Source organism: Anneissia japonica, unplaced genomic scaffold (genome assembly GCF_011630105.1).
Source record: "Anneissia japonica isolate Jap-2015-1 unplaced genomic scaffold, ASM1163010v1 scaffold11402_len470986_cov188, whole genome shotgun sequence".
NCBI classification, from domain to species: Eukaryota; Metazoa; Echinodermata; class Crinoidea; order Comatulida; family Comatulidae; genus Anneissia; species Anneissia japonica.
In genome coordinates, this window is record NW_022754099.1 from 128,381 (window position 1) to 140,187 (window position 11,807).

Here is an 11,807-nt window from a genome sequence, read left to right on the forward strand (position 1 = left end):
TAGACAAAAAAATAAACCCTCTTGGCCCATGGCCCATTTTTGACACCATGACCCATGCGTAATATTAACCTGGAGTGTATATATATACAAAGAATTTTTTCTAATAGGATTAGAGTTGACTAACTGGTACTTGGTGTGGTACTAGGTTTATCGCATTTATGGTTTAGGGGCCGCGGTTTACCTCCCTCCGTTTAGTCATGCTGGATCAGGAGTAGTAAACTCGGCGATCGTGGGTTCGATTCCCACACGGGGCAAGTTTTTTTTTAAATTTTTTTATTTATTTATTTTTTTTTTTTGAAGGTAGGCCATTTTTTTTTTTTAATTTTTTAAAGGCAGTTTAGTTGATGGTGGATGATGATTAACAAACATGGAGGTTGTGTGTTCGATTCCCACACGAACCGATTTTTTTTTCTTTAAGGCAGTTTAGATGATAGTGGATAATGAATGTACATTATTTTACTCGTTGATGACGTCGCGAAATAACAACAAACATCAACGTGTCATGTCCGAGCCTAGGCCGTCATGGAAGCTCACTGGCTCCTGTGTAATTCAAGTTGAGCCAACTGCAGACGAAAAGGTTACAATCTTTTTAGAGATAAGCTGGAAGAAAGTTTTAGACAGTGCCCATGAATGGAAGGATTTTAATACTGAGGAATGGAAGTTAGCGAAGTCCTTGGCTTGCTTAACCGTTTTTCTTCGATCGTCGCTTCCAACCGTCTATGCGCGTCTAGTCTAAAGAGGGCCTACATAGCAGGTCGAGATCCATGAAAAGTCGTATATAAAGATGTGGGTTACCCACATCTTTATATTTGCACAAGTAATTAAAATTGTTTATTGAGCAGATTAATCACACTGATAAACAATTGTACTACATTCGGCTGATGTATATGAACTTCTATTTAGAGACATACTTTCATTATTTTCTTTCCAAAAATCTTAATAAACGTTAACTAGCACCTTATATCGACTTTTTAATGTGAAAATCGGCTCAGTATATCCCATTTTACCGAGTACAAATTTTAAGTTAATAGAACATACTGCTGTTACATCTTCTAGTTTTCCCCCACCGTTGTATTTAGGTACACCGTGGCTGTAAATTGTGATTGTTACAGCATGCACGCAAAGACATAATTTCATTATTTTCTTTCCAAAAATCTTAATAAACGTTAACTAGCACCTTATATCGACTTTTTAATGTGAAAATCGGCTCAGTATATCCCATTTTACCGAGTACAAATTTTAAGTTAATAGAACATACTGCTGTTACATCTTCTAGTTTTCTCCCACCGTTGTATTTAGGTACACCGTGGCTGTAAATTGTGATTGTTACAGCATGCACGCAAAGATCATAGGTGGCGGATACCCTACGCGGTGGATACCCTACGCGGTGGATACCCTACGCGGTGCTATTTACACGATCTTTTGTTACATTTCGCCAGTGACGTCATGGTAAAAATCGTATTATAATCGCCTATAACTTCATAAAAAATAGCCAAAAAACGATTTTAAGGTTGATTCTATCATTAATGGCATATCAAAAATCCACTCTAGAACAAAAAATCATTTTGCTAGTTCTCTTTTAATCAAATTAAAGCAGGTGATTAAAATGAATAAATTAGTAGTGAAATTAGTCTACTGCACATGTTTGGGTAAATAAGCTATAAACCATTCCAAATGGGTTATACATTGTTGTGTTTTAGTCGAAAGGAACTATTTAAATGAAAGTCCTTAAAACATCAAATAAAGTTATAATACTAAATACTAGACAATACCACAAATACCATACAAACACCAGTCAGCATTGAGAGACTATTATAAAATGTTTAAGATATAGCCTACCCGATTGCGTTGAGGCTGTTGCGCATTGCAATGATTTTACTAAAAGACTTTAGCGACAATGTAGCAATATGAAGGAAAGCAAGCTTTATTCTCCTACTATGCCAACGCATTACTTTCTGAAACACAGCGGCGAAGCTTTTAACGAAAGTCATCAGTTTTATCCCCGATTCGGACAATAGTCTAATATAGCTATAAAACTTTGTTATTCTTACTTATTATTCTTGATTTATTATTTATCAAATTTTTAATTTTATTGTTTAAAGGTTTGCATGCCAAAGTAATAACATTAAATGCTTGCAGTACACCACGTAGATAGTTCTGAAAACATAAGCAGTCTAAGAAATATAATCTTGTAAATGGAACACCCCATTACAAGATTAAAACATATCAACAATATAATATAATCGGCTCAAAATTCTGAATAAACGTTATATCAAATCAAAAACAATATTGTAGTTTAACAAAAACTATATTTCCTGTATCATTATAAACAGAGAAACTTGTAAATGTTTCTTACTACCACAATGCACACAATGACAATGAAAACAATTATAAAAGTTATAACATATTTATCTAATAGGTTTTATTTATATGTTTTGTGCATACATATCTAAATACAAATATGTAAACAGTAATAATAGAAAAGGAACATGTTGTAATAATTGTATCAAGCATAGCTCGTCAAAGGAAAAGTTCCTTTATTTCATTTGCATGAAAAAAAAGCATCTCTGGAGGGATAAAAACCTGCAAACTTTAAAAAACAAGGCAATACAAAGAATAAAATTAAATCTGATCAATTGTGAACTGAATCTATGTTTATGTACAAGAAGTTTTTTACAATAATTTAATATATACTACATAATAATTATTACTTATTAACAACTATATCATTCACCTGAACATGTGCACTATGTACTGTATATGCAAGGACGTTTTAACTGTTAAAAGTCCTTGGTATATGAAAGTGCATGCCTCAATATTATTATTACAGGCCAGTTTCTAAGCATCTACTTGTTTCTATTACACATAGTCCTAGAGACTACAGCTTAGCACAGACACTGCGTTGTACGACCATTGACTGACAAACTATCTTTGGTCTCTGTGAGCGCTTGATGACGTGACGTCATCTGCTGATTCTCAGTGGCAGTGTGAGCGGATTGTCATTAAAAAAGATCTGTTGTGCATGCGTAGTTGCATTGCATTCTCTTGAAATCGTTTTGCCAACGAACATCAGGCGCAGTTTGTGTCCAGCTTAAGACGGCCACTTGAATTATTTAACTACATCTTATACTGTATGACTGTCTAGTTTCTACAAACTCTGCATTCTTTGCACATTAATCTACACACTATAAGGCCACTCATATTTATCTTAAAATTCAATGCATGTTTAATATTCAGTAAGCTTATATAGAGGACATGAATACATGTTTTTCTAATTATAGTTCTAAAAATTTAACTAAGTATATTTTAAGTAAGTTTTGTTAACTACAGTTGAACTTGCCTAAAGTCAAATCAAAATGGCATTGGAAAATTGTTCGACTTAGACCAAATTTGACTTACAGATGGTTAATTAATGGAAAACGCAACAATTTGGCATGTAAAATGAGATCGACTTATTTGAGTTAGGCAAAGTAAACTTGGACAAGTTTTTACCTGTATATCATTTTTGCTGGCGTCATTTTTGTTCACTAATTAAGTACCTGAGTGTTTCATAGATGTTTTACCCAATGCAACAGTGCATCTACAGGTGAGTAGGGCGGAGGGGGGTTTGGGGAAAGCGAGGCCAACAGGAAAATTTTAAAACCCCGCCCCAAGCTTTCCCAAACAAAAAAAACACATACTATACCATGTGTACAGTAAAGTTACTTCATACCTCCTCATTTCTCAGCTAGTCCTGGCATTTTTCCAGTAGTGGGGAAGTCACTTTACAGGATTGCAACTGCACTCCTGCATCCTGTACGTATCTAATCACCTCATTAGTACTGATTACTATACACCTTAGGATACCTTACATGGGTGTAGGCTGTTTGGGAAGGGGGAGATAAGTTGCTGATGCACTCACACATTACGGCAAATTACTTCCACTAAGTGGGTTAGAATAGTAAAAATTATCATTTTTTCATTGGAATAGGAATGTAGTTCCACATTCTCAATTATCACACCCCCCACTCCGTAGCTACTCTATGTTAACATGTCTCTTCAATTCAACACAATGTTTTTAGCCTTAAAAGGCTGCCTTGAGGGTGGTTTGGGAAGATATTATAATTATGATGTACATTAATTTAAAGTTTAAACTAAAAATCACCCCCAAAATCATCCCCTCCTCCAAAGTCATCTCCGCCAAAATCATCTCCCCCATAATCATCCCCTCCGTAGTCGTCTCCACCGTAGTCTTCCCCTCCATAATCCGCTTCTTGTCCTCCACTATCACCGTAATAATTATTCTCCTCATGGTGATGAATCTCTTGGTGAATTTCCTGATGATGATGGTCATGGTGGCCAAATCCACCATGGTGATGGTGCCCCCAACCACCAAACCCGTATCCATACCCGTACCCATACCCATGACCATACCCACCCAACATGTATCCAGTCAACATACCAGTAGCGAAAGAATCAGAGCCTCTGCCTCTATCGTTGTTGACAACAATAGTCTGGGGTTGGTGAGATGCACCACCTTGCTGGCGAGGGTAGTTCTGTCGGGGGTAGTTTTGCTGCTGAGGGTAGTGACTGGCTTGTGGGTATCTCTGTGGTGGATAGCCCTGTTGTGGAGGAGGGTAGTGTGGTGGAGCGCCTAAAAGAATAACAAACGTGTAGCATGTTAATGTTACTTATGTGGCAGTGTATTTATAGACAGAAGAATGCTTATGAATTATCACTAACCTAGAGGTCCCTATTCACCATGTTTACCACAATTTGACTGTAAAATTTGCATACTGGGGCACAAAACACACATAAAACTGCTATTAACTTACCTTGTGCTGTTAAGCTTGGATGGAAACCAGGCGGAGGAGGCTGAGGCATTCCAGGTGCTACGCCAGGCTGTTGGTAAGGAGGCTGGGCACCAGGAGGTGGTTGTCCAGGTGGCTGGAGTCCTTTGGCCTGGTATAGAACTGACAGCCAGGAGCTAAAAAACAAAATAAATACAATGAATGATAGACAAATAAAATTAGATAGTCCGGGCAGTGCTTTAGACAATAAAGCATGCTTCAACAACAAAGTCAACTAACATACCATTAATCCTCAAATAAGCACAGCGGCGCTGATGACATTTTTGGAGGCTTCAGTGCGGTGCTTATTTGAGAGCGGCGTTTATTAAATAAATATTAACGTGCCGGTTTCCATTCTGTTCCAGGCCCACTTTACCTACTTTGCATATTCCCGTAGTTCGGTAGGCCTCTCATAAGTCCTACATCACCGTAAATAATGTTTATAAAGATATGCTTGTGTCTTCATTGTATTATTTATTTATTTGATCACTGTATATATTGTATTCAAAAAAATATGTACTCTCGAATAAGCACCACGGTGCTTACGTGAGAGTACATATTACCCTGTGTAAAGTGATCAAATGAATAAAAAATGATGTAGGGCTTATGATAGGCCTCCAAACTCATTCAAACTTATTCAAGAGTGGCACTTAGTTAAAAAAAAATCACATTTGGTGCGGCGCTTATTCGAGAGCCTGCCCATTCAAGAGTGGCGTTTGTTGAGTGGCGCTTATTCGAGGGTTTAAGGTACATACATATATATACATTTCAAAATTGCTATCATTTAGCAAACAAAATTATACAGACCATAGCATATATCAATAATCAAATATAAAATGATTTGGGTATACAATAAAAACTATTAATTGACTGTATCATGACTTCTGATAGTTCAGAAAGTGTAGTGCATTTTTAATGAACATAAAATAAAAAAAAGGCAACATATCTTATGTCAGTAAGAGCAAGTTGATCATTGTCTTTAAATACTTAATTAATGTTATAGGTAAAAGACAATTCTTTGTAAATACTGTAATAAACGTATCTAAAATGTTAACTATTTAGGCAGTCTGAGCTGCTTCATATTGAGTCAGCACACAATTGAACTTTGTGGAGGATTGTTAAGATTGATTGATTAATACATCAATAATGTTCACAAATTAAAATGTGCTTGATTATGTCATACCATAGCATCTGTCTCTTATACACATCTAGATGTGTATAAGAGACAGGCTTATATAGAGGACATGAATACATGTTTTTCTAATTATAGTTCTAAAAATTTAACTAAGTATATTTTAAGTAAGTTTTGTTAACTACAGTTGAACTTGCCTAAAGTCAAATCAAAATGGCATTGGAAAATTGTTCGACTTAGACCAAATTTGACTTACAGATGGTTAATTAATGGAAAACGCAACAATTTGGCATGTAAAATGAGATCGACTTATTTGAGTTAGGCAAAGTAAACTTGGACAAGTTTTTACCTGTATATCATTTTTGCTGGCGTCATTTTTGTTCACTAATTAAGTACCTGAGTGTTTCATAGATGTTTTACCCAATGCAACGGTGCATCTACAGGTGAGTAGGGCGGAGGGGGGTTTGGGGAAAGCGAGGCCAACAGGAAAATTTTAAATCCCCGCCCCAAGCTTTCCCAAACAAAAAAAACACATACTATACCATGTGTACAGTAAAGTTACTTCATACCTCCTCATTTCTCAGCTAGTCCTGGCATTTTTCCAGTAGTGGGGAAATCACTTTACAGGATTGCAACTGCACTCCTGCATCCTGTACGTATCTAATCACCTCATTAGTACTGATTACTATACACCTTAGGATACCTTACATGGGTGTAGGCTGTTTGGGAAGGGGGAGATAAGTTGCTGATGCACTCACACATTATGGCAAATTACTTTCACTAAGTGGGTTAGAATAGTAATTACCCTGTGTAAAGTGATCAAATGAATAAAAAATGATGTAGGGCTTATGATAGGCCTCCAAACTACGTCGCTTATTCAAGAGTTGCACTTAGCTAAAAAAAAAATCACATTTGGTGCGGCGCTTATTCGAGAGTGTGCCCATTCAAGAGTGGCGTTTGTTGAGTGGCGCTTATTCGAGGGTTTAAGGTACATACATATATATACATTTCAAAATTGTTATCATTTAGCAAACAAAATTATACAGACCATAGCATATATCAATAACCAAATATAAAATGATTTGGGTAGAGAATAAAAACTATTACTTGACTGTATCATGACTTCTGATAGTTCAGAAAGTGTAGTGCATTTTTAATGAACATAAAATAAAAACAAATGCAACATATCTTATGTCAGTAAGAGCAAGTTGATCATTGTCTTTAAATAATTAATGTTATAGGTAAAAGACAATTCTTTGTAAATACTGTAATAAACGTATCTAAAATGTTAACTATTTAGGCAGCCTGAGCTGCTTCATATCGAGTCACCACACAATTGAACTTTGTGGAGGATTGTTATGATTGATTGATTAATACATCAATAATGTTTACAAATTAAAATGTGCTTGATTATGTCATACCATAGCATAGCTGAGAAACTGCTTATATTTCAAGAGGATCCTTATTGCATAGACAACATGTACTTTACAGCTAAAGCAACAGAAGGATGAACAAGAGTACACAAGTTTCTATCTACTGCGGTGAGAAGAAATTGGGAGACGTGAAAAAACAAGATCAGTTCAACAGCTTCTACTACAAAAGTTAAGCTCCTACAACAGTGGTGTACCTAGAGTCTTGAAATGGGAGGGGGTAATGGGGAGCAGGGAGTTGAAGTGGGCAGGGGATCAGTGATTAAGTGAGGGGCACTAGTTTGCAAAATACGGTGATATGAGGTTATTTTTTTGCTTCAAACATTTTCAATGGGAGGAAACTATGGGAAAAAATTTTTATTTAATTTTTTTTTGTGGGGGGGGGGGGGGTCCTGCATATCCACTAGATACACCACTGTCCTACAAAGACGCTTAAGAACACAAAATTAATATATGTGAAAAAAGTTTATTTGTCATAATTTATTACAGTTACGATCATTTGTTATTTGTTTTCAAATAATTGATTCATTCATTCACTTTTATTTCAGACATTGCCCATATAAAATACAATAATAAATACCATGTACAAAGTACATGACATACAGAGTACAACAAAATAGCTTTAAAAAAGTGCAAATCTGAGATTAACCGCTCTCTGCAGTAATATAATTTTGAAATGTATTCAATTAGGCAATATCTGTACAGAAAAACTGCAACTTATACAAATTCATAATTTTTTATACCTTGTTTCATGAACCCGTCGCATGCCAATACTGATATCGAATAAAAATAAAATTGTATTTTTGGCCAATTAGCAAACCGCTGCCACAAAAAATGGAAATTTCAGGGAAAAAAAAGTTTTTCTTTATTTTTATTATGCCAGCCCCTGCCTTGAAATCTGTAAAAATAAAATATTTATAGCATTTAACTACACTGTTTACATTCAACAATAAAATTTTATTTTATTTTTTCCTCTGTCTGGATATTTTTGGCAAAAATAATTTAAAATTTAAAAATTTAATTTTTTTTTTTGCCCTCCTTTGACGATCTTTAAAAAAAAGAGTTTGCGAAACAAGGTATAGAAAAGTTTCGTCTAAAAATAAAGGACGATATTGGGACCAACAGCAGATGTACTGCTCACAAAAGGCTGACTTACATCATCTCCTGCTCGTTAACAGCTTGTATGTAATGGGTTTTCCCCATCCCTGTCAAGGCAAACATGTACTGAAGCCTGCAGTCACTGTCTGGCTTTGGGGCTTCCTTCTTCAACTGCAGACCTACTTGAAGCATGGTGCATTCTGTCTGAATATTCATTACACCATCTAATGAATCCCCTGGACCGTCATACCATGCAAGCTGATTATCCTTGTAGAGAACAAAGAATTTTTTCTTCCAACCCTTAAACAAGAATCCGCCTACAGATGAAGTAAGGTTAAAATATAATTGGTCCATTTAAAAGTATATAATAAAAAAGAAAATAAAAATAAGTGAATCAACTGTTAATGAGTGTCTGTGAGGAAAAAATAATACAAAGCCAGTTTTTTTTTAAATATGAGAATGTGTCCAACCACCTTGATTGTTGTTGGTACAATCAGGGAGTTAACTCCCTGGTACAATTCAACCTAGGACTAGGAGTATCAGTTTGATAATTTCTCAAAAACAAATTCTGTATATCCAATTATCCAAATCACAATTGTTGTTTCCGTGGTCAAAAATAATATAAAACTAATGAAAATTAGACTAGCTAGGCCTAGGCCTAGGCCTAGTTAGTCACTTACCGTATCGTTTGAGAAACCCCCTTTTTACCTCACCAGTCATGTCTAAAAATAAATGGAAAACAATTTCAATCAAAAAAGCTAAGTCATTAAAAGCTAGTAAGTCTACACAATTTCCTTAACTAAGTCATCTTTTTTGGGGTCTGAACTACAGCAGGCCTAGGCCTAATCTTATCTCGACCCAGTCTAGACAGCATAGATAGAGAGGCCTTACGGCCTACCGTGCCCTAGCCTGCCTAGCCTAGGAAGCCTAGATTGCCTTTGGAATCACAAATAATACATACTTGTCACATTAGTTGAACTACTGCAGCTCATTTTGACTTTATCAATACAGGTACACTGTGACAATCTAAGATTTTAAAAGGAGAGAAATCGGCTGGGCGGCGATCAATAAAAATTACAATAAACAAAAGGCAGCCATCATTGTTATTATTCTATGAGCTCTGTTGCTAAAACACGTAAAACACTCAGTCGCGCAATTTGATTGGTCTGTTTCCTGACGTCCATATTAATATTTTGCAGTTACATCATCTTGATCAGAGGATCATTATTATTGTGATAATGAATATGATTACGATTATATTACTGTTATTGAATGTTAATGATGAAAATTAATCATATCATTTTAAAGAAAATAATAGCAACGCAGTAATAATAATGATAATAATATTGGCGATGACGATGATGATAATAAATTATAAATAATGAAAAAAAATAATAGTACAGTAATATAATAATAATAATAATAATAACAGAAATAGTAATAATGTAATAATAATAATAATAATAATAATAATGATAATAATATAATAATAATAATAATAATAATAATAATAATTATTATTATTATTATTATAATTCATATTGCACATGATATAGGCTAGGAAGTTCTATAGACTTGGAAGTTAAGATTTACTATTTTTTACATGGAGTAGTAGTAGTAGTAATAATAATAATAATAATAATAATAATAATAATAATAATAATAATAATAATAATAATAATAGTAATAGTAATAGTAATAATAATAGTAATAGTAATAATAATAGTAATAGTAATAATAATAATAATAATATTAATTATAATAATTTTAATGAATTTAATATATATTTCTTCTTTTCCTTTCCTTTCTTCTCTTTTCTTCTTCTTTTATTTCGATTTCTACCTTTCGTTTCTTTTCCTTCCTTTTTTCTCTTCTCTTCTCTAATTTTTTTCTTCTATTTTTAATTCACTTCTCTTTCCTTTCTCTTTCCTTCCTAAATGCCGTATGGTTTTCTTTCTTTTCATTTCATTTCTTTACTCTTCTATTATTTATTCTTTTTTCCAAATTTTTCTTTACATTTATTACATTCTTCTTTTATTTATTTTTCTATCCAGCGCTATGAGTATGATGGATAAATGATGTAGTTTGCGTAGCCTCTTCAACTGTCACAAAATTATTTTGTACGGCTTCATCCACGTCTACAAAATCATTCCATGATGGATGCGTGCGTACGACAGAAGTCGACGTGTTTCAAGTAAATGCTATCTGTTGTAGTTTTATTGCTAAGAATCTATCATATATTAAAATTGTTTAATTACTTAATTACTATTCAAGGAGTTTTAGCGCCCTATTCAACTACTATTAGGCCTAGGCCTAACCGGTCTATTATTAAACATGATTTTTTGTTAACTTGTTTTCTGGCCCTGGGCCAGCCGAGGGCCTAGCCAAAGTCATTGTCCTGCCTGGCTGCTTTGGAGGCTAGGCCTAGACCCCTAGGCTTAGGCCTAGTCCTAGTGAAGCCTCTCCGTATGAATGAGCCTACCTAAGCCATCGCTAGCCTCGGGGGCTGGTTATTGTTGCTCGGAATCAGGGCTAGACTGTGAAATCCGGTAGGGCCTGTTTTAAGCATAATAGTGGACTGTATTTAAACAGTTCTGTTTTAACATTCTTTGTAATCAATCAATGCAATGTAGGCCTAGCTAGGGTGCCCTCATGCAAAAATGATTACTTTTCAACTTTGACAATAAAGATCATTTACTAAAAAGATATCAAATTCTGTAACTATCATAGTAATAACTAGTATGCCCTCTAGCAAAAATGATTACTTTTATGTTTCTTTTTACTGAACATCGACGCTTCTATTTGTTACGTGTAAATCGCGGAGAGCACATCTTGTAATTATAAGATCTTTGACCGAATTAGGCCCGTATCGGCCGCCCTCCAGAACAGCCACCAATGCGTGTATATGTATGGAACGCCGATGACGCATTCACAATGCAGTACATTGTAGTTAAATGGCTTGGAATAGGCCTAGGTCAAGTAGGTTTGGCATAGGCCTAGGTCAAGTCGGTTTAGAATGGTTTAGGACCGGTTCGCGCGTGAAAAAGTTCGGCCGAGGTATATTTGTATGGAACACCAAGTAGGCGCAAAGTTATTGCTGCTACAGATTCAGTATCCATTATTTCGTGTTTTATTGTTTTTTTATTTTCGTCTTTTTATGTTGCCAAATAATTAATGTGGCATTATTATGCTGCCATTAGTTTGCCAAAATAACAGTGGATTTTATTAGGTTTTGTGTAAGTCCCGTATAAGTTAATAATTAGTTATTTAGATGGCATATATTTCGTTTTATCTATTGGCATATATTTCGTTTTATCT

General features: G+C 34.8%; 2 protein-coding genes across 3 annotated transcripts in view; one reads left to right on the forward strand and one right to left on the reverse strand.

Moving 5' to 3' along the window:
* Positions 1-1,560: 1,560 nt before the first annotated feature.
* Positions 1,561-9,620, reverse strand: LOC117123105 (FHA domain-containing protein FhaA-like). The gene is made up of 5 exons (XM_033268938.1): positions 9,451-9,620; positions 9,170-9,211; positions 8,548-8,806; positions 4,815-4,966; positions 1,561-4,633 (listed from the first exon to the last, which is right to left on the reverse strand). The coding sequence occupies exons 1-5, from the start codon at positions 9,479-9,481 to the stop codon at positions 4,134-4,136; spliced, it is 984 nt and encodes a 327-aa protein (XP_033124829.1). The 5' UTR covers positions 9,482-9,620; the 3' UTR covers positions 1,561-4,133.
* Positions 9,621-10,565: 945 nt separating this feature from the next.
* Positions 10,566-11,807, forward strand: part of LOC117123095 (neutral alpha-glucosidase AB-like) — a 73,578-nt gene continuing 72,336 nt past the window's right edge. Inside the window, exon 1 of one of the 2 annotated variants that reach the window (XM_033268920.1) lies at positions 10,566-10,683. In XM_033268920.1, coding sequence (XP_033124811.1) covers positions 10,643-10,683 — 41 coding nt within the window. In that variant the 5' untranslated portion in view covers positions 10,566-10,642. The remainder of the gene's footprint in view (positions 10,684-11,807) is intronic. The other variant, XM_033268921.1, reaches the window with a different exon arrangement.